Here is a 22485-nt window from a genome sequence, read left to right as displayed (position 1 = left end):
GAGGACAGTAGGGTCTCAAAGCTTTTATACAGACTGGGACACTGAGGCTAAGTGGTTTAATGAGTTTAGAGACGGGGTGGAACCCTGAGCTCCCAGCTGGGCTGAGCTGCAGCAGGTTACGGTACAGAGCCTCTGTGCCAGGTCTCCCTGTGCAAGGATACACTGCTTCGGGGAGCACTTGATTTCCTCTCCCGGGGGTGTGGTGCTGGTCATCTTCTCGGCATTGGGGAACTGGGTCAGCAACCTCAGGCTGAAGTCTTCTCGCCTCTCATACTCCTTCCCCCGGTAGATGAAGACTTTGTTCTGCAGGTCAGAGACAGTAAGGGGAATAATTAAACATGAAGAATGAAGGGACAACCGGAGATCTTGGTACTGAGGAAGCCATCCCAGCCAAAGTACAACCTGCCATCAAGTTCTCATTGAATACCTACTACGTGCCTCACAGGAGCCATCATATCTGTCAAAAGCTCCTGGTCTAGTTGGGAAGCTGGTCACAGGCAGTGCTTCTCACAGTGTTGGCCCAGTAACCACAGATGGTGCAGTCTACACTGACCCACAGAGAGTATAAGGACCTTGTGCCCTAACATAGAATCATGACTGCCAGGAATGATGTTCAGTTTAGCTGATATCTGCACAGTAAGGCATTCTCAGTGAAGGAAGTGCATTAATTTATCTTCTGCAAGACCCTTATCTCATCACGGTCCAGGGACAGTGTGCACCAGCACTCTGAGTGACTCAGCCACGGGGAACATCAAAGTACGAGGAGAATCGAGACAACATGTCTTTTGACACAGTGACAGAGTGATAGCATCAGGAGTAAATTACAGCAGTCCCTAGCCAATCCTGCAAATCACTGTGGATGGGCTTAAAAACAAAAAGAAGTTTCCTGGGCCCCAGGCATAAGAATGGTTTTGCCCATGCAAGTTCAAGTATAGCCATATTTTGAAGGATTCTGCTCATCTGATCAGATGAGAACTTAGTATCGATTGGCAGCCCACTCGTGATCCACTTTAAACTGAAACTTGGGAATTATTGTTCTGTAGAATGTTTTTTTCTTAATCACGCATCCATTCACATACAAGTATGTATTGAGAAAATAGTAAATATGCTAGCCACTAGGGCTATACGGTGACCCTGCTCTCACGAATCTTACCTTCCGGTGGGGAGAAATAGAAAATGAATAACAAATTAGTAAATATGATAATTTTAGACAGTGTAAATAACGTAAAGGCAATACACCTTCTAGGCCAAACACTGAAGGCAATAAAAATTTCCAGAACTTTTGGAATAGTTGATAAAATTTGTCCAAGCTGGGAAAGATGTATGTGACTGATTCATGCATTATAAAATTTCCTCATTCAGGCAAAACTAGCTGGGAAAAGGATCTATACTAATAAAAGGGTAATATGCTAATTAGATGGGACGTCTTCCAGACGACCTTCCAGACATCCTTCCTGACAAAGCCAGGCCCGGGTGAAGCCACACCGCCCCCAGTCCTGGTCCCGGGCACCTGTGGCCTTAGCCTGGGCGAAGCCGCCCCGCCCCTGGTCCTAGGTGCCTGCGGCCCCGGCTAAACTGCCCTGCCCCTGGTCCCAGTCCCAGTCCCAGGCGCCTGCCGTCCAGGCAAAGCCACCCCACCCCTGTCCCGGGTGCCTGCAGCTGCGGCTGCAGCCCAGGCGAAGCTGCCCTGGTCCCCAGATTGCGAGAGGCATCTCTGACTGCCGGTTTAGGCCTGATGTGGGATCAGGCCTAAACCGGCAGTCAGATATCCCCCAAGGGTCCCAGATTGGAGAGGGTGCAGGCTGGGCTGAGGGACACCCCCGCCCCCATGCATGAATTTCGTGCCCCGGGCCTCTAGTATGTATGTATATGTATGTATATATATATAAAAGGCTAATATGCAAAGTGTCCCTGTGGGAGTTCAAGTGGGAGTTCTATCGCTCACTATGATGTGTGCTGATCATCAGGGGGTGGCGCAGATCGAAGGAAGGCCCGGCCAGCAGCCAGAAGGCCCTGATCAGCCCTGATTGCCAGCCAGGCCTAGGGACCCTACCCAAGCACAAATTTCGTGCACCAGGCCTCTAGTCAGAATATAATAAAACACTAATTGCATGAAGTGGACAATGGTTGTGAAAGGAATAGACAAGCAAAAGGTCAGCACAAACTAGCTCAATGTGAGACAGAGCTTCAAGGAAGATACGGAACTTGTTTGGGCCTACATGGGAAGATAGGGTGAGGGGAGGAGACACAGGAGAGAGGACACCCAGGCATGGTCAGTGACAGGAGGGATAAGGCCCAAGGACAGGAAGTGGAGTTCAGGTAGAAGAAAGCGCTTGGAGAACCAGAGCATGAAAGGCGTGAGAGGCAGGAGAAATCCCAGAGAAATCACTGCAAGTTCTGGAAGGAGGGAGCAACACAATGAAAGAGGTGGTGCAGACAACCTAATCTGATGGTGGAGCACACATCCAGCTGCAGGAACCTGAGACAGGACTGGGTGGGGCAGGAGAAGCTCCAGGATCTGGTGTTTGACTCTGGTGTTTCGTGAAGGAAAACAGAGATGGGGAAGTCAACAAGGATTCTGAGATCACTGCCCCGGAGCAGGAAGAACAGAGGTGCTGTTGCCAGAAAGAGAAGAGAAAGAGACCTGGCTGGGATGGGGAAGAAGATAATGTAATTTACATATTCCAAGTTTGGGGAAATTGTCTATAATTTGAATTTAGGTTATATTCCCATGACTATATTAGCAAGACACACTGTATGAACTGAATGAAGTCATTCAATGGATTAATTCCCTCCTCTGTGACTCTGTCCTTTGCGCATTCCTATCTAAGTGGTGGCTCCAGTACCATCCAGTTATGCAGGCCAGAAACCAAGAAATCATTCTTGACATCTCTCTTCCTCACCCACATATCCCGTCAATGATCAAATGCTGTTACTTCATGTCCATGATTCTAATCCCTCCATTTCTGTCTGAAGCCACGTCCCTAGGCCGACCTGTCATCTCTTCCTTGACATCTTCACTAGTCCCTAGTGGCTTACTTACACACCCCTCCCACCCATTCTCCACACCAAAGCTATCACCTTGCCAACACCAAGTCTGCAACGCTCCTACTGCTCTCGGGATGCCGACAGCACCCACGTCACCAGGCCTGTATGCTCTTCCCGCACCTCCTGCCTCATCGGCCTGGCTCACTCAGCTGCCTCTGTGCCCGGTGCTCAACATGCTTTGTCCTATCCTCTTTACCTCCTTCATGCCCCACTCACCTTTCACAGTGCAGCTGAAGCTGACATTCCCTGGGAAGTTGTTCCTGACTCTTAAAACAAATTCAGCTATAATGTACATATAGCAAAATCTACCCTTTCCAGTATAAAATTCTGTGAATTCTGACAAATATAACTCTGACCACACTCAAGATATAGAACAGTTCATCACAACCAAAAATGCCCCATGCCCTTGTAGCCTAGTCTCCCCCCATCCCAGCTATCAGTTAACCACTGATGTGCTTTCCATCCCCATGTCACAGAAATAACATCACAGTGTATGTAGACTTTAAAGTCTAACTTCCACTTAGCATAATGCACCTGGGATTCATCTGCATGGCTGTGTGTATGAGGAGTCTATTCCTCTCTATTACTGAATAGTGTTCCATTGTATGGCTGCATCACGTTCGCTTATCCAGTCTTTGGTGACTATGAAAAATGGTGCTATAAACCACCATGTACATTTTATTTATTTATTTATTTATTTAAAATATATTTTATTGATTTTTAGAGAGGAAGGAGAGGGAGAGAGAGATAGAAACATCAATGATGAAAGAGAATAATTGATTGGCTACCTTCTGCCCGCCCCCTAATGCGGATCGAGCCCGTAACCCAGGCATGTGCCCTTGGCCGGAATCGAACCTGGGACCCTTCAGTCCACAGGCTGACGCTTTAGCCATTGAGCCAAACCAGCGAGGGCCACCATGTACATTTTAAAAAATTTACCTTTATTGTTGAAAGTATTACAGATGTCCTCTCCCCCCACCTCATTAACCCCTGCACTCCGCAACTGCCCCCCGCCCCGACCCCAGGCCTTCACCACTATATTTTTATGTGAATGTAGGTTTTTATTTTACTTGGGTAAGAAGTCTCTGGTTAACCAATTCATATAGCCCAGAATACCTGTCTTGGTTAGTGTCAATGTTATATTTGCTTATGTAATTATCTAATTCACATCTCAAATATTAGGTTGTAAGGTTCTAAGAGAGCAAGGACCATATCAAATTATAATGAGCACTGTAACTCTAATGCTGAGTCTGGGACAGCAAGTACTCAGTCCACAGGTTTTGAATGAATGAATAAACCACCTCCTTGTTAGGCACTGTGAAGAATGTAAAGTCCTTGCCCACTTTTTCTTTTTCTTTCAATTACGGGAAGGGAGATAGACAATATGCTTAAACATTGCTAAGTGCTGCTGAAAGAAACTTATTTCTTTGTGGGAGAAATAAGAGGGTTTGTTTATTTTTTAGATTGTAAAATACCATCGCATTGTGGAAAGTTTTGAGAAGGGAAAAACATAGTCCTTTCTCACCATTACAACAAGATTGTTTTTATTTTGGCAAAACTTTTGCAGTCTTATCCTTGGGATATTTGCTTTCAAAATCACTCGGGCTGGAAATAAAATAAACAACCAAATGCATCAATCTGCACTTTTCCTTGGCCTGACCCGCAGCAGCAGCCAGGGAGGATGTTCTGTTTTTCCCCTTTCATTCCACCTGGGAAAGGTCATTTTACAAAAGAGCTGCCAGAATCCCAGAGGTGGCCGGGTGTGGGGTGAAGAGGCCGCCGCTCAGGAAGCGGTTTCCCTGCCGACCTCCCACAGCGAGAACACGGGCCTCCGGCTGCCAGCACCCCAGGCCCATCTGGAAAAGAGAGGAAGCCCTCCCTCCTCCAGGCTGCACGGCTAATGGCTTGGAGACCACCCTCAGGTTCCTTACCCGTAGGAAAGAAGGGAAGCCCTGTCCGTAGTATCCCACAGCGAAGTATTCGGGCTGCGGCCTCATGGCCTTAATGATGTTCTCATAGAACGAGGCTCTTTTTTTCTGGAAAACAAAACAAGACATTCCATAGCGAGGTTACAAGGGCACAGTTGGGGGGAGAAAATAAAAAGATCTATTTACTTTGTTGTTTCCCATGTAACACAGAGAAATGAAAGGTCTTTGGAAAATATCTTGCCGGACAATGTTACCCTCTTGTTGGACAGGAGGTTTGGACCTGGGCCCAGGACGGGGCCGTGGGGGCCTGCGTTCCCTGACGTCTGCAGGAGGATGAACCGGTGCACTCTGCGTGGCGGGAGCACTGCTTAGCTTTCACAGTTCCCTGAAGGGGGCTCAGGACCCTAGCAAGCTGAGATTAACGAAGGCGGTTGCAGTTGAGTGCAGATAAATGATAGAAGAAGATAAAGAACCTTCCAGTTCGTGCAGGTGGTTTCGGCGAAAGCCCTTGGTTCAGTCCCAGGTGCCCAGAGGTGAAGATAAAGTTCTGTGTTTCAATATCTGGCGCCCCCCCCCACCCCGTCTTTAACTTTTCCCATCAGAGAGGCTTCCCAGCCCGAGCTCAGAATCAGATAGGCAGGCAGGCAGACCTAGGGGCCCAAGGGTGGCTCCAAGCCCTGCCACCATGACTGTGTTACCACAGCTGCCCCTGATCTGCAGGGGGTACCTTCTAAGACCCCCAGTGGATGCCTGACCTGCGGATAGTACTGAACCCTGTATATACTATGTTTTATCCTATACGTACATACACGTATGATAGTTTGCTTTATAAATTAGACACAGAAAGAGATGATCAACAATAACAAATAGTATAATATAACAATTATAATATACTATCTTAAAAGTAATGTGGATCTGGTCTTTGTGTGTCTCTCTCCCTCTCCCTCTAAATATACCTTATACTGTCTGTACTCACCTTTTCACTTAAAGGAAGCACTTTACAGCTTCTCTTTGACATGTCCCAATTGCCAGAATATCACTACGCTTGCACTTTAGAGCCGTTAAGTAAAATAAGGGTTATTTCAACATAAGCACTGTGGTACCTTGAGAGCTGATTTCATAACCCAGATAACCACTAAGTGAACAAAGGGCAGGCAGCATCTCAGCGTGGGTGCGCTGGGCAGAGGGATGATTTACATCCCAGGTGGGATACAGTGAGATGTGAGATTTCATCACCATACTCAGAATGGCGGGCAATTTAAAATTTATAAATTTTTCTTTTCCGCAGAAAGTTTCCATTTAATATTTCAGACTGCAGTTGCCCATAGGTAACTGAAACCACCGAAAGTGAGAATGCAGAGCAGGGAGGACTGCTGTGCTCTATCCAGGCAAAGGTCTCCATCACAAGGTTCCCTTAGAAGGGTCACATGTTACATGACTAACATAACTCAATTTAGTTATGATGACTGATTGTTCGCGTAATGGCAGGGGCTGGTACAACACACTGGCAAATACTTTTCAAAGTGATCTTGACAACTATCTCCTCAAATAAATTATTACTGCGTGACAATGGCTGACCTGAACTTTTGTGACTACTCTACCCAAAATGATCAAATTAATATTGTGCTGGCCTACCACTGGGCATTGCTTTATTGTTTTAAATAGCTGACCTGTGCTGACAGCCAGGCGTAATACACAGTTCAGGGACCTGTGAAAGTAGAGCTCTCCAGTAACATTCGGGGGAGGCAGAATGTGAGAATCAGAAGCGTTTTACAACTTAACCAAAATGTGCACAATGGCACTCCTGAGAAAACCAAGCAAGGCTCCAAGATGAGCAGTTCCATCCTTCAGCAGGGACCTGTGGGCTACCGAGCAAGTCATCCTGATGAACAGAAGAAGTCAGAAAACACCTGGAACACGCCTGGTGTTCACTGAAAGCAAAGTGACCGAGAGGGGAAAGAGGTGTGGAGACATGGACGGGCTGCAGAGAAACGAGACAGAGACGGAGGACGGCGGTAGGCGAGGGGCCTGAGCCCTCCATCAGGGATAATCTGGAGAAAGAAGGATAACGGCTTTTGGACCTTATCTTTTCTCATTTTTATTTCAAGTGAGGTTTACTTTTCCATTGTAAAGAACAGAATTTAACCTGCCTGGCCAGCGTGGCTCAGTGGTTGAGCGTCAACCTATAAACCAGGAGGTCATAGCTCGATCCTCAGTGTGGGGCGTGCAGGAGGCAGCAATCAGTGATCTCTCCCATCATTGTTTCTAACTCTCTCTCCCTCTCCCTTCCTCTCTGAAATCAATAAAAAAAAAATCATTTTTAAAAAAAGAACATAATTTATCCTGACTTCCTTAAGCTTACAAAACATTTTCGCGAACACTCACTTCAGCACCCCCGCTGGAGGCTTGGCATGTTCCGACCCAGACTCACCAGGAGGCTGCCAAGGCCCTCGTAGTCGAACACTTTGCTCTCGTACGTCTCCGCCAGCTCTTTGCTCAGCTTGATTGCCTTCTCCCACATCTTCAGGAAAAGAAAAGTGGAGAACGAAGCAGTCATTGATCCAGGAGCAAAAGCCACTTGAAAGTAACGGGCAATGAGTCTGGAGTCAGGAGGGTTGAGTTTCTGCAGATATTCCCGACATGCCTCACTTCCTGGACCAACTGAACATTTTTTATTGACATCATGAAGCTACTATATCTTGGTGCCTTCCCAGGGGGTATCTTCCATAATTCTGTTTGCAAGACCATGAAGAACAAACACCATGTGTCCCCAAACAAAGCCATACTGAACTTCAAAGGGCAGAGCACTGAAGACCTTTGAAAGTGGTGGGGACCCGTGCTAAAGCCTAGGTCTTGAGACTGTGAGAGCCTTGCTGGAGGGGAAAGTTGAGATGGGGTCAAGTTCTCTGTGTGAGTGCGTGCGCTCTTCCAGTTAGATTGTTTGGAGAAGGGGAAGTGGAAGAAAGGCTAACTGTTCTGTTGTGTGGAAACTGGGCACCAAGTGTTAGCCAATGATCTCTAGGGCACTGGTTTCCTATATCTAACTAAAAAATCTACTTAGAGAGTTTTAGAAGATCCCTTGGAGCATTTATGATCTTGTAAGTTACAGCCGAAAGCACACATTTGGTGCCTGAGGCTAGCATCCCAGATTGACCCCTTGTTCATTCTGTTTTTTTCATAACATGTCTCTTAAGTGGACGCTATCAGTAAGACAGCATCTGGTAATTTCCTACTTGACTCTTGTCAACCAGGTGCTATGTTTCCACTGTTTCTGGCTGCTGAAGAAATGTGTGTGCAGTTCTCATACAGTTGTAAAACATTTTAAAATATTTTAAAATCATCATTTGCCAAATGTGTCCCTCTGAAGTTCCAGGGCCAGATCGGCTGGGCCTGGTGCAAGAAGCCAGTCAACAGCATCAATGGGTCGAATTCTCTCCTCATTTCACCAAATGCCAAGTTATGTAAGGGACAGTGAGACAGCCTAGCACAGTGGTTCTCAAAGTGTGGTCCCTGGTCTCTGGAGCCCCCAAAACCCTTGCAGGAATCCATGAGATCAAATTATCTTCTTCCTAATACTATTTGCCTTTTTCCACCGCTTATTCTGTCATGTGTGGAGCTTTCCAGAGGCTGGAGGATGCGTGATGCCACAATAGAATGAATGTAGAAGCAGACATGAGAATCCTGCTGTCTTCTATTAAGCCAGATGTTGAAGAGACTTGCAAAAATGTCAAATGCCACTCATATCACTAATTTTTTGGAACATATAGTAATTTTTCAAAAACAGATGTGATTTACCTTAACTGGTAATAGGCTTGCTATCATTGTTTAAAGAACAAATAAGTAAATATTCAAAAGTTGTTTTCGTTTCTAAAAGTGTAAGTAGCAACAGATACAGTCCTCATGAACAAAAGCTCTTTGGGGCCGAAACCGGTTTGGCTCAGCGGATAGAGCGTCGGCCTGCGGACTGAAAGGTCCCAGGTTCGATTCTGGTCAGGGGCATGTACCTGGGTTGTGGGCACATCCCCAGTGGGAGATGTGCAGGAGGCAGCTGATCGATGTTTCTCTCTCATCGATGTTTCTAACTCTCTGTCTCTCTCCCTTTCTCTCTGTAAAAAACCAATAAAATATATTAAAAAAAAAAAAAAAAAAGCTCTTTGGGGTCCTCAGTGATCTTTAAGAGTAAAGGGGTGTACAAGACCAAAATGTTTGAACACATACACTTGCTCCCTGAGCCTTAAGTTCTTCATCTGTAAAACAGAGGTAAAATCTACCTTGTAGGGTATGGGGAAAATTAAATCAGGAAAAAAGTCTGGAAATCACCCCAAACAGAAACTAGCAGTAAGTAGATGGCAGCTATTTTATCATGATGATTATGTGGCTTATTTATTCATGTAACCAACAGGTCCCCTGGTAAAGCAAGACATGTTGGCTGGACGTGGCGGTCCACAGGAATTCTCCAGGCTCCGAAACTGGTCAAATCGGGATCTGTTTTGTTTGGACAGCAGATGCACTTTTTTTCTTTCTCTCCCAACCCCTTTTTAATATTTTTTTTTCTTTTTAAAAAATTTTGTAAAAGCATTTCAGGTGGATATGCTTTCTCCACTTGACCACAGACCACAACTTCCGGGCCCAGTTCCTATGTTTATTTTACCTTCTCACCCGTCGGCATCTAAGTTGGTCATTACTTACAGGGTATGGTGTCAGCAGGGCGTGATCTGGATGCTGGATGTGCACCAGGTGTTAGCCAACAATCTCTAGAGAACGCACTGCAAGTGATGGCACTGGTTCCCACCCTCACCAATATTTAAGAGGGAAAATTACGATTCTGGAAAGTGAAGGCTGCCCATTGTATTCTCCATTGGGTTGGTTAACTGTCAAGATAACTGATCTTTATTGCCCTTTTTACACTAATTTATTTATTTATTTTCTCTCCTGTTAAAAATACCAGGATTCAAAGGTACATATGGGAATAATAAAGAATAAGTCATGAGTCATTATTGTCCAATGAGGAACTTGTCTGGTTTTTGTCCTGAGTCCTGGGAGGAAGCTCTTAAACCCTTGGAATTTCCCCAGTGACAGGACTGTCTTGGTTATTCATGGCGGACCCCTTGCCAAAAAAACCAAAAAAACAAAACCTACCCATGTGATTAGAGGGCTGGGGCCTTGGGCTACATGATATTAGCCAGATCTAAAGGGAGAAGGGTGGGGTGGAGACTGAGTTCACTCACATGGCCAATGATTCCATCAATCAAGCCTACAGAATAAAACCCCAATAATAACTCCATATAGCAGCTCACGTGAGCTCCCCCCTGGCGAGCACATCAGCTCTCCTAGAGGGTTATGTGCTCTGAATCCACGGAGAGGGAAACAGAAGCTCTGCCCTATGTACGTCTTCATTCAGCTGGCCCTGATTTGTGTCCTTTAAGACAAAACTGTAATCAAGTGCAGCATTTTACCAAGTTTTGGTTGCTGTTCTAGCATATTATCAGACCTGAGGGGGCCATGGGACTCCCCCCAAATTTATAGCCAAGTGGTCAGAAATGTGGGCATAGGGACTCCTGAACGGCAGCATCTGAAGTAAGGGCTGTCTGCTGGGACCGTGGCCTTCACGGTGGGTTCTGCACTGGCTCTGGCTGGTTGGCTTCAGAAGGGCACTGCGATCTTGCTGCCATTTTCCTCTTCCCCCAAATACAAAACAAGCGACCCCACACTCACTTTGCCTTTGTCAAAATAGGATATGATTTCCTGGTACAGCTTCTCCTTCAGCTCCTGCTGGGTATACACATAGTAGCTGTCCCTCTGAAGGAGGTGGGGCACACAGGGCTTGTCAGACCACTGGAAAGCAAACGGAAGAGATGAATGCGACGTAGCCATTAACTAAAGGAGGTTAACAAACATTTCGTTTTTAAAAGGTGCAGAAACATCGCATATATCTGTGACTCATCCATATTGTGTTTTAGATTTATTCATGAAACAAAAAACTGCATCCACAGACAATCTATGCCAGCTTGAAAACAAGGGCCATGTGATGGACGCACTCCAGGCATCCCCATGCGAGTGGGGAACCAGGCACACCCGGCAGCCAGCACAGCGCCTGTGTACTGTGTACTGCAGACATCCGCACAGTGGACAACAGGAAGAGATCGGGAGTATAAAGGCGGAAAGGAGGGGGTAAAACTGCCACTGTGTACAATGATTGTATTCTTCACAATCAAAGCTTTTACAAAGGGCGCCAACTGAAAAACTGCCAAAAGTACAGAGAATTAAGTCAATCAGAGGGTTAAAAAACTGACATATTTAGAAATAATTTAGAGCTAGATTTCACATGAAGAGATAACCATGCTGGAGATAGTAGAAGGAAAGGATCCAACATGAATAAATCCAAAGTGATACAATATCCAGGCACAGCGATGTGCATGTACTCAATGCCATTGAACTGTACACTTAAATGGTGAAGATAGTAAATTTTATGTTATGTGTATTTTTACCATAACTAACTTAAAAAGAAAAGGTATCTAGGAATCAACCTAACAAGGAAAATAAAGACTCTATACCAAAAAATTTAACCCACCACAGAGGGCACAAAAGCACACTTGAACAATGGAAAGTCATATCATAGTTTTGGATAAGAAAACGCTATTTCCTAAACATGAAAATTCTCCCTAAATTAAAATTTTAAATTTATGATTCCAAAGTCCATATGGAAAACTAAACAAAAAGGACTAGGTGGAAAACTCTGAAAAAGAAGAGCAACGAAGACAGTTTTATTAACTACCAGGTAATAAAACTTACTATAAAGAATTAACAGCCCTAGCTGGTTTGGCTCAGTGTTTAGAGCGGTGGCCTGTGGACTGAAGAGTCCCGAGTTCAACTGTAGTCAAGGGCACATGCCCGGATTGTGGGCTCAATCCCCAGTAGGGAGCATGTAAGAGGCAGCCAATCAATGATCCTCTCTCATCACTGATGTTTCTATCTCTCTTTTCCTCTCTGAAATCAATAAAAATATATTTTTTAAAAAGAATTAATAATTAAGAGTGTGGTACTGACACATGAATTGACAGAGACCAATACAAAAGTATATAAAATCCAAAAAGAGACTCTCCCCACCCCATACTGGGATTTAATACATGATAAAGAGGGGATCTTGTATGAATGAGAAAATATGGACTATATATTACACATCCCTATTGAGTAGCTATCTGGGGGAAAAAGTTGTATCCACATCTCATACCTTACTATGCCAGGATAGGAGAATTTAATTTTCCAAGCAGCACAAACAAAAACATCTACGGCTACGGACACCAGGGTTTCTTTCTGATCATCCCACGGTCAACAAGCCTCCTCTCTAGCCCATACGGAGTAAGATTTTAGTGCCTCAAATCTGCATAGGAGTGGTGGACGGCTGCCGTGGGGAAGTGTGAGGTAAAGGACTCCTGTTTTTCATTATAAAGCTTAGAACAATGTACATGTACTATTTTAGGGTAAAATAAATATTAAATTACACAAGAAATTTAATTGCTGGGGGAAAGAATGGAGAAAGAGAGGTGTAACAGGAGGCTACTGTGGTTCTCTAAGAGAGAGCCAATGGCAGCGTGGGCCAGGATGGCAGCAATGGAGATTTTTTAAAAAGTGGATTGAAAAGAAATGGAAGCAGGATGAAGAGAGATCTGCACTCCCAGGCTCACTGCAGCGTTATTCACAATAGTCAAGATATGGAAACAACCTAAGTGACCATCAGTGGACAAATGGAAAAAGAAGATGTTGTGCATATAACAATGGAATTACTCAGCCACGAGAAAGAAGGAAATCCCGCCTTTTACAACATGGATGGACCTAGAGGGCATTGCGCTAAGTAAAGTAAGTTGGACAGAGAACGACAAGTACAAAAAAGTCAAATTTAGCCCGGCCGATGTGGCTCAGTGGCTGAGCATTGGCCTATGAACTAGGACAATGATGGTGAACCTATGACACGCGTGTCAGAGGTGACACGCGAACTCATTTTTTAAAAAAAATATATCTTATTGATTTTTTACAGAGAGGAAGGGAGAGGGATAGAGAGTTAGAAACACTGATGAGAGATAAACATCGATCAGCTGCCTCCTGCACACCCACTACTGGGGATGTGCCCACAACCAAGGTACATACCCTTGACTGGAATCGAACCTGGGACCCTTGAGTCCACAGGCCGACGCTCTATCCACTGAGCCAAACCAGTCAGGGCGAACTCATTTTTTTGGTTGATTTTTTTGTTAAATGGCATTTAAATATATAAAATAAATATCAAAAATATAAGTCTTTGTTTTACTACGGTAGCAAATATCAAAAAATGTCTATATGTGACACGGCACCAGAGTTAAGTTAGGGTTTTTCAAAATGCTGACACACCGAGCTCAAAAGGTTCGCCATCACTGAACTAGGAGGTCACAGTTCGATTCCCGGTCAGGCACATGCCCGGGTTGTAGGCTTGGTCCCCAGTAGGGGGCATACAGGAGGCAGCCGATCAATGATTCTCTCTCATCATTGATGTTTCCATCTCTCTCTCCCTCTTCCTTCCTCTCTGAAATCAATCTATAATTATAACACCATAATATGCTAATTACACCAGACATCCTTCCGGACGAAGCTGGGGCTTCGAGGGAAGCAGGGGTCCTGGGTGCCGGAGGGAAGCCAGTGCCGGCAGCCAGGGGAAGGAAGGCCTACTCTTGCACAAATTTGTGCATCAGGCCTCTAGTAAAAATATATTTAAAAATAAATTAATTAATTAAGCCAAATTTATGAAAACAGAATGTAGAATGGTGGTTACCAGGACTGGGGAGGGGGATATTGGGGAGATGCAGTTTAATGTTACAAATTGTAGCCAGTAGATAAACAAGTACTGAAGATCTAACACACAGCACAGTGACTACAGACAACAATACTGTATTATAGACTTCAAGGCTGCCAGGAGACTAGATCTCAATTTTCCCCACCACAAAAAATAAGTGATAATTATGTGACATGATAGAGGTGTTAGCTATGGTGGTAATCATATTGCGATATATAAACGTATCAAATCAACACGTGCACCTTAAATGTACACAGTGTTATATGTCAACTATATCACAACTTTTAAAAAAGTGGAGAGCTTTTTTAAAACTGTGGACAGAGTCCACAGTTCTTGCTGGTGGAAAATGTGGGAGGGGGCGAATAAAAGATGATGACAGGTACTTGCCTGAGCAACTGGGTAGAAGGTGGTCCCCTTTAGTAAAATGGGAAGAAGGGCGAGGAAAGAATGGATAGAGAACAGTGAGAAATTATAGCTTCTGTTACTGACAGGTGAAGTGTGTGCTGTCTATTAGTCATTGAAAGATTGATGCTGAAAGAACAGTTTATTCCCGCATCTGACCTTGGAGGAACGGTCAGAGCCAGAAATAATTATTTGAGATCTACGACATATAGATGTATTTATATCCACAACACACTATAAATTTATTTACTGAGTGAGTATAAAGAGAAAACTTCTCTTGTGGCACTGTATTTACTTACAACTCATGTATCTGTAGTTTTACATTATTTTTATATTTCTTAATTGATGAATGTTTGTTTCTTCAATTATAGTGTTAATTACTAGGGACCTATAGGTTCTACTCTGCTTCCTAAGGATTTTAAAATCAGTGGAATCACTTCTTTATGCGTTCATCCAATGATAGCTGACATTTTCTTGACCTTGATCTGAAAATCAGCTGTGCCTAATTAGAAAGTTTAAAAATATTCTTGGGTGAAAGGATCTCTCTTGAATAAGGATCATTCCAATCAAAATCACGAAGTGTATAGGATTTGGTCCCAAAGGACTGGACAGCGGACACGCCGCATTTTGTCCTGCGCTGTGTTGGAATGAGCAGCCCACACCACTCACCTGCAGAAGCTCAGCGTGTAAGAGCAGCGTGTAGGCAGCCTCCGTGTAGTTCTCACAGTCTCGGTGCAAATCCCGCAGCTTGTACAAGTATCTGGTAAAAAGGGGGCATTTTTTGTTTGTTTTAAATGTTTTTATTGATTTTAAGAGAGAGAAGGGAGAGGAGATAGAAGGGTAGAAACATTGATGAGAGAAGAGCATCATTCATAGGCTGCCTCCTGCACGTACCCTACTGGGGATCGAACCAGCAACCCGGGCATGTGTCCTGACCTGGAATTGAACTGTGGCCTCTTGGCTCCTGGGTCAAGGCTCAACCACTGAGCAACACTGGCTGGGTAAAGGGGGCATTTAGTCGCCGGGGAGCTGCTCTAGCATTCAGCTCATTCCACAACCAAGCCGCAGCCTGCTTTCCCATCTCTTCCCCCGCTCGTCCTTTCTCTTGGGCAAAGGAATCCCCTGCTTCCTATCTTCCTATTCCTTTAACCCTGGGAGCTGCTTCCTGCCTGTGTGTCTTTCCTATTCCATCCACTCTACTTTACACTCTTCACTGAAGGCAGTAGTGCTTACTTGTCTGTATGCCTTGGACCTCTCTGAGAAGCTAATAAGAGCTATGGGATCTCCCCCAAGAAAAGGCATATGAATATGTCCAAGTGTGTTCCATGCTCAGGGCTTGCTGGATTCCAGGCAAATCCTCATGCCTCTCCCTGGACAGAATTTCCTGATCGCCTTGGCCAGCATCTCCCACCCTTCCCTGGGACCACAAAACCATCCTCCCTACACACTCCCTCGTACTGCACTTACTGTGTATCTGTTTAAACAGTTTACCCTTCCAAGTGGAAGGGGGAATATCACATACTTTTTGGTGTCTCAAAGCAGCAAGCATGGGGTTGGGGTTTAGTATTTGTTGATTGAAAAAATAAATAGCAAAGCCATGACATAAACAGAAAAAGCAGACATTCCCTTCAGCTTACCTTATGTATATGTCTTCTCTCTTCTTTTCTTTATAAAAATTCTACAAAAAAGTCCAAAATACCAATGTAAATCAAGAGTTATTGACTAATTTGCCATGAAAATGGCCAAATAGCTACTTTTGTCTTTCAACAGTGTCACTTCTCCAGAGTTTATTATTTTCCTTAACAAATACCCCCACAAGGAAAGGATGTGACAGTTTACACAGAAGACAAGTTGAAGGATTGTTTAGAACCATGTTTCTGAGTAACTTGAGGGGAACCTTCTAAATCAGGGGTGGGCAACTTCCAGCCCTTGGGACCACATATAGCAGGCTAATTTTAGGATGATAATTTTGTAGGGCCTGAGAATGATGTTATAAAGATCCAAATGGCCCTTGGCAGAGAAAAGGTGCCCCACCCTCTTCTAAAGGAACAGGTAGCTGCTTTTCTGCGTCACCTGGTGCTCTGCTTTCTCACAGAAACAGGCAGTGGGTCTGGGTTTACAGTAAGCAGAGGCGTGGGAGCCCAAACCTCTGAGGTCTGAGGTCCCTGATACATACATCTAGGGAAAGGCAAGACCGAAGAATTCTAGCATCATGAGGTTTCCAGGCACTAACACTCTACTCATGGTACAGTGTTTCTCACGCATGTTCGCCTGTGCCCAGGAATTCCAACGATAACGCAACGACATGTAAACAAGGCAGAGAAACCGTTTGAGGATGGCCCTCAGAAAGAGAGCCGAGTTAAGATCTTCTGCTGTATTTTCCATCCCTGTTTCCAAATTTATCCTCAATGTCTGTGGCTGCTCGTATATGCAAGCCCAAAGATGAGGTGGCTGTTCCCATTACACTCAGCAGAACAGACTCCATAAAGGTGGCCCCGGGTCCCTCTGTGTCTGTGAGATCGACTTGGAGCTGATGTGCATGGTGCAGGGGAGGCCTGCAGAGCCCTCCCGCCATCCTAGAGGCTTGGCACCTACCAGCACATTGACAGTGCAGCTCATCCGGTTTTCCTTGCTCTCATCATGCATGACGATGGTCCTGTAGTCCAAGAGGTTCTCAAGGAGGCTGCTGACCAGGAGCGCGAATGATTCTCCTGAGCTGGAGAGGTATTTATGTTTCCGGAAATGTTCTAGGAGCCTGGAGGGTGGAGTTGAGACAAATGCCCATGTCATCCTGTCACTCCAGCACCATTTATGAGCGCTATCCAAGGTCCTAGCAGCAGGTGGCACCAGATGAGGAGACACACACCCTTCACGTAACACAATTACTCCAGTTCCATGGTTCTTTAGAGCTTCAGCTCAGTCCCCACCATCACCTAGAATCCCAGCCCACAGTGCTCTTCTTTGAATTTGCAACTGTATTTTTTGTTGGTTTTTGTTTTCTTGTCAATATCACAAAAACAAGAACCTTTGCCCAAAAGGTTTGTGTATGTTTTCTGATCACTCTACTCAGGTTGAAAGAAATCATCTTTCCTGTCTTTATTCTCCCTAAAGCCTGGCACTTCAGGGCATCCAGTGGGCATTCTGGTGAGCTGTGTGTGAATGCCCAGCCTAGAGGAACCTGGGAATCTAGCATAAACCCAGACACGTGGCTCTTCAGATACAGTGCTATTTTCAGAAAAAAGAGAAGGTTGGAAATAAGATTGAGATTAAATCCTCTTTCTTTGGACCCCTAGAGAGCAAAGATTTTTATAGGAGCTTCTTAGATTAGACAATTAGAAGAAAACGTGGGAGCAAGAGAAAAAGAAGAGGAAGGTGTGTTCAAAGAATTAGTCTGGATCTAGAATTATTCTTGGGCACTGGAGATTTATGTGGCCATATTTTTCTGAGGCAGTGATCCAGGAAGAATGAACACAACAACAACAAAATAAGATATTTTATGTGAAAAATCAGCTATAGGACTAAAAAATGAGTTCACATTTGTAAATATTTTGGGTCTGTTTGAATGTGTGTGTAATTTCTGCATTTTAATTCCTGTATGAGATTAGAATTGCAAAAGTAAAAAGCTGGGAGGTTTAAAACCAGTTTGAATAGGCAGATCTAAGAGAAACAGGATAAAAAGATCAACAAATTATCTTATTAGCCATTAAAAACAATATAAGAAGGACTTCTGGTTCTTTAAAATACAGATGAGTCATCAATTCATTTCTGAGTACCCAGTGTGCTGGTTCCTTAAAAAAAATCTTAAAAAACAAAACCAAACAAAGTTGGGAGACTTGTCCTCAAGTATAGTCTAGTGCAGCCGTGGGCAAACTACGGCCCGCTTGAAATGAATAAAACTAAAAAAAAAAAAGACCGTACCTTTTTATGTAATGATGTTTACTTTGAATTTATATTAGTTCACACAAACACTCCATCCATGCTTTTGTTCTGGCCCTCCGGTCTAGTTTAAGAACCCATTGTGGCCCTCGAGTCAAAAAGTTTGCCCACCCCTGGTCTAGTGAGCAACACTCCCCCAAACAGGTGAATAATGAAATGACCCAGGCACACCTCCTACCAGTTGATCAATATCATAAAAGTTCAGAGAACACAAGACTTAAATAGTCTAGAATAGTTACAGCCCTGGATGATGGCAGGATAAGATAATAGTAATCAGCAAAAACCCAGAGCAGCCAACATATGTTAGCGCGAAATCTGTAACAGACACTGTGAAAATGCATTATCTCGATTCATCCTCACAACAATACCAAAATATAGGTCCTATTATTGTAGAGGGGAAAAATGAGGCATTGGATAGGTTATGTGACTTGTCCAAAGTCAAACTCCTAGAATGTAGAGAAGCAGGATTTGAAACCCAATCTTTCTCTAATTCCAACATGCAATTGTTTTAATCATTCTTTTTATACTGTAATTCCCTACATGAGATGGACAGTTAAGAGGGCAAGAGAGTGAGGGTAAAGGTCTCTGGGGACGTGGGTGGGTGGGGAGTAGGAATGGTAATGTGAGCACAGAGCGGGAATGAATGTTGGATTCTGGGCAGTGAAAAGACCAACCTGGCTGGAGATATTACTGGTGTTCTTATATGCCCTTTAAGGGCATAGGGTATTTTATTTTTTAAAATATATTTTTATTGATTTTAAAAAGAGATGGGGGGGGAGGGAGGGAGGGAGGGAGGGAGGGAGAGAGAGAGAGAGAGAGAGAGAGAGAGAGAGAGAGAGAGAGAGAGAGAGAAACATCTATGAGCTGCCTCCTGCACGCCTCCTACTAGGGATTCTGCTTGAAGGCCAGGCTGTGCCCTGACCAGGAATAGAACTGGCGACCTCTTGGTGCATGGGATGACACTCAACCAACTGAGCCACACTGACCAGAGCAGGGAACAGGGTATTTTAAAATGAAAACTGGACTTTGAAATGTTTTCTTTTTCTCCCCATCCTTGAAATTGTTGATTTGAAGCCATAATTAGAGGTGTTATCACTGTTGATGAAGTTCATCAATTCAAACACTGGGCAAAATGCTTTGAACATCTCTCCCCCCTCCGCCTGGCTCTGTCCTTGATGGCCCAGCTGGCCAGGGGAACATGGGCATTGGGCTCATGTCAGTTAAGCAAGTATCATTAACCCCACCGAGAACCAACTGGAGTGGTAACCCCAGCGATTCTGTGACTATCAGTGGGTTTGTAAGTGCGTGGAAACCTGTTCTGTCCACTCCTAAATGATGTCATCAGCTTGAGATCTGCTGCCTGAAATACTCACAGCTTTTCGAGAAGGACCTTGTACTGCTCATCTCCTTTGCCCCCTTCCACCTCTTGGTCCAGCCTTGTGATCAGCTCATTCTCAAACTGAAAGCAGAGTCAGAATTTCACAGATGTCATACCCTTCAAAGAGGACAGGAGTGATGCCCGGCCATCCTTTGCAGACCTGCCCAGCCCCCTTTTAACTGTGAATTATTTCCAGCATAGACAGAGGAAGACCACTTGTCACATCGTCCGTTACGGCACACTGAGGCCCCATCTAAACTTTCTAATGTAGCCACATGCTACTTTACCCTTTGCTTTACATTTGCACAAAATAATTACCCCAAACATTATTTTCTTATCACAACTATGCAGGTAAATACAGCCTAATGATTCTAATTTTCTATTTTGTTTTTGGTTCTTGTCTTAGCCTTGCCAATGGGATTGCTTTTTTTCTGATTTTGCAGAGCTGTAGGGTTGCAAAATCTTCCTTTCGATATTAATACATGGTGTAGGTAAAGAAAATAAAGAGAAAATATATCAGGCACACTGAGATCACTAAACTAGAGACTGCTGCATCCTCCCCCCATTTCACCTCCTTACTCTCTCCGCTGTGCTGCAGCAAATAGGATTAATGTGCACGAAGTCCAATTTTAATTATCTGGAGACTAGTGGCCTAGGGTATGAAATTCGTGCACAGGTAGTGTCCCTAGGCCTGGCCGGCTGATCGGGGTCTTCCTTCCCCTGGCTGCCGGCCAGGGCCTTCCTTTGTTCCACACCACCCCCTGGTGGTCAGCGAACGTCACAGTGGGTGGTCTAAGTGGTCAAACTCCGGAGGGGACAATTTGCATATTAGCCTTTTATCATATAGGATAGAGGCCGCATTAGGAAACTCCTATAGCAAAAAGACTGCTTTGAGGCCAGCCTGGGATGGAATATCTGCTTCTATCTCTAACTGCCTTACAAAGTGAAATGTAAAAGAACATTTGTAGACCTACTTTGTTTAGTATTATTCAGGTTATGGCTTCTCTATATAGAAAGAAAATAAATAAGAGTTGACTATGTTCATTAGTAAAATTATAGGTCTACACCTCTTACCATATGGAAATTGCCATTTCCACTGAAATTGAACTCACACTGCATCATATCAAAGAAAATGGGGATGGTGGCTTTGCGAAGCTCTACTTCAGGGGTCAATGTGACCTCCAGAATGGGACCCACCATGGACGGGATGAATTTAATTTTGTGGGGACCTGAAATGAAAGTAAGAAAATAAAAATAATTTCACTGGAGGTAAAGTGTTACAATCTTCCTCCACAGGGCCCGTGAGAAAAGAGTACGTTTATGTGGGTAGATCAGCTCCATTCAGACCTGGGTGACTACATACTGTATTCTGACAACAAGTGGATGTCATAACAAGAGACCCAGAGTCACCATTCACTTCCAACACACAGACAAGTTAATCGTAGGGTTACTGGAATTAAAATAAAAAAAGAGTGCATCCGGGCATGCTCATCACACAGGTGTGTGCATGGGCTCATTCAAGGTCATACACTCACCCAGGTTATACCACATGTCCCGGATCCTAAAGCCGATTTCCTTTCTCATGTCCCCATATCTAGAAAGAAGACCACAGACAAGAGAATGATTTGCAGTGAAAATGAGTACCTATAATAAACGAGTACCTATAGCCTGTGTTCCGCTAGGTCACGTGAAAGGCGGGCTTTGATACCTAACCAAGCCCCGAGGGGGGGGCACCTTCCACAGCAGGAGGGGACAACGCAAGCACCGGAAGGTAACAGAGAAGACAAGGCTGACAAACTGGCTTAAGGAGGCAGAGCGAGAAACAATCTGGCTGCTGTTAAGCAAAGAAATGAAAAACAGAAATACTATTGGGAAGGGAAGTGGGGTCTGGTTTGTATAGTAATGGGACTGGTGGCTAATAACCATGCTGAACGTATACACTTATATCTGAGTAACCATGTCTCATACCACATTGGGAAACTCTGGACATACATTCTCCATGGGGGGATATTGCTCCCGAAGGGGTGAAAATTGGTTCTTGGGGGCAAAAAAGCCTGCTGTTTTCATGAATAAAGTACAGGTATACAAGTAGTACATAAACAGATATGCATATATTTATTGGGTTAATATTCCTTGAGGGTGTGATTAGAAAAGTAATTTCTAAAAGGATTACTTATAGGAGTTGATAGTGGGGACATAAAAGTGAGAAACACTGATCTAGACAGTGGTTCTTGGGGGAAGTGACTAAGAATGACCTGGAACTCTCTCTTGAATACATATGCCTGGCTACCCCTCCCCACACGCCAGATCAGAGGCCTGGGCTTGGAAAACCAGAAGCAGGAGGGTGAAAGCAGATACTGCAAACGTTCCCAGGGAGCTCCACATGGACCTACGGCCATCCTACAAGCTCAGCTCTACATTTGGAAATGAGTAGTCTACTCATGTGACTACTGCGCCAAACCTGTTTGTCAAATTCCTCCTTTGGAGATGCCTTCAGAAGCCAGTATAAAAACTTCACTTACAGCCCTAACCGGTTTGGCTCAGTGGACAGAGCATCGGCCTGCGGACTGAAAGGTCCCAGGTTTGATTCCGGTCAAGGGCATGTACCTTGGTTGCGGGCACATCCCCAGTAGGAGGTGTGCAGGAGGCAGCTGATCAGTGTTTCTAACTCTCTATCCCTCTCCCTTCCTCTCTGTAAAAAATCAATAAAATACATTAAAAAACAACAACAACAAAAACAAAAACTTCACTGACGGTTATCCAACCAAAATCAAATCTCTCCTTGAAAGAAACTGTCATTTAAGATATTCTAAAGAGTGAGATTCAGGTATCCATCTTAAAAATCTATCATCTTTTGATACCCACCTCACAAAGAAATCTACAAGTTTTATTTCTACCTTTGAACACACAATCACTACGTTCCCCCCCCCCCCCGCCCCAGGCACTAACAGCCAGTGTTTTCGGGAGGA

At 44.4% G+C, this 22485-nt stretch overlaps 1 protein-coding gene across 1 annotated transcript in view; it reads right to left on the bottom strand.

Moving 5' to 3' along the window:
- DOCK5 (dedicator of cytokinesis 5) overlaps positions 1-22485 on the bottom strand; it is a 206434-nt gene that overhangs the window by 23443 nt on the left and 160506 nt on the right. Inside the window, exons 32-41 of the mRNA XM_036314683.1 lie at positions 21052-21110; positions 20591-20745; positions 19512-19597; positions 16798-16957; positions 15840-15880; positions 14872-14962; positions 10692-10811; positions 7408-7497; positions 4980-5084; positions 162-303 (exon numbers count right to left, since the gene is read on the bottom strand). Of these exons, the coding sequence (XP_036170576.1) occupies positions 162-303; positions 4980-5084; positions 7408-7497; positions 10692-10811; positions 14872-14962; positions 15840-15880; positions 16798-16957; positions 19512-19597; positions 20591-20745; positions 21052-21110 (1049 nt within the window). The remainder of the gene's footprint in view (positions 1-161; positions 304-4979; positions 5085-7407; positions 7498-10691; positions 10812-14871; positions 14963-15839; positions 15881-16797; positions 16958-19511; positions 19598-20590; positions 20746-21051; positions 21111-22485) is intronic.

The sequence above is a fragment of the Myotis myotis genome, unplaced genomic scaffold (assembly GCF_014108235.1).
Source record: "Myotis myotis isolate mMyoMyo1 unplaced genomic scaffold, mMyoMyo1.p scaffold_m19_p_6, whole genome shotgun sequence".
Classification (NCBI taxonomy): Eukaryota; Metazoa; Chordata; class Mammalia; order Chiroptera; family Vespertilionidae; genus Myotis; species Myotis myotis.
Note: the sequence above shows the minus strand (reverse complement) of the source record. Positions and strands in the feature narration are given on the sequence as shown.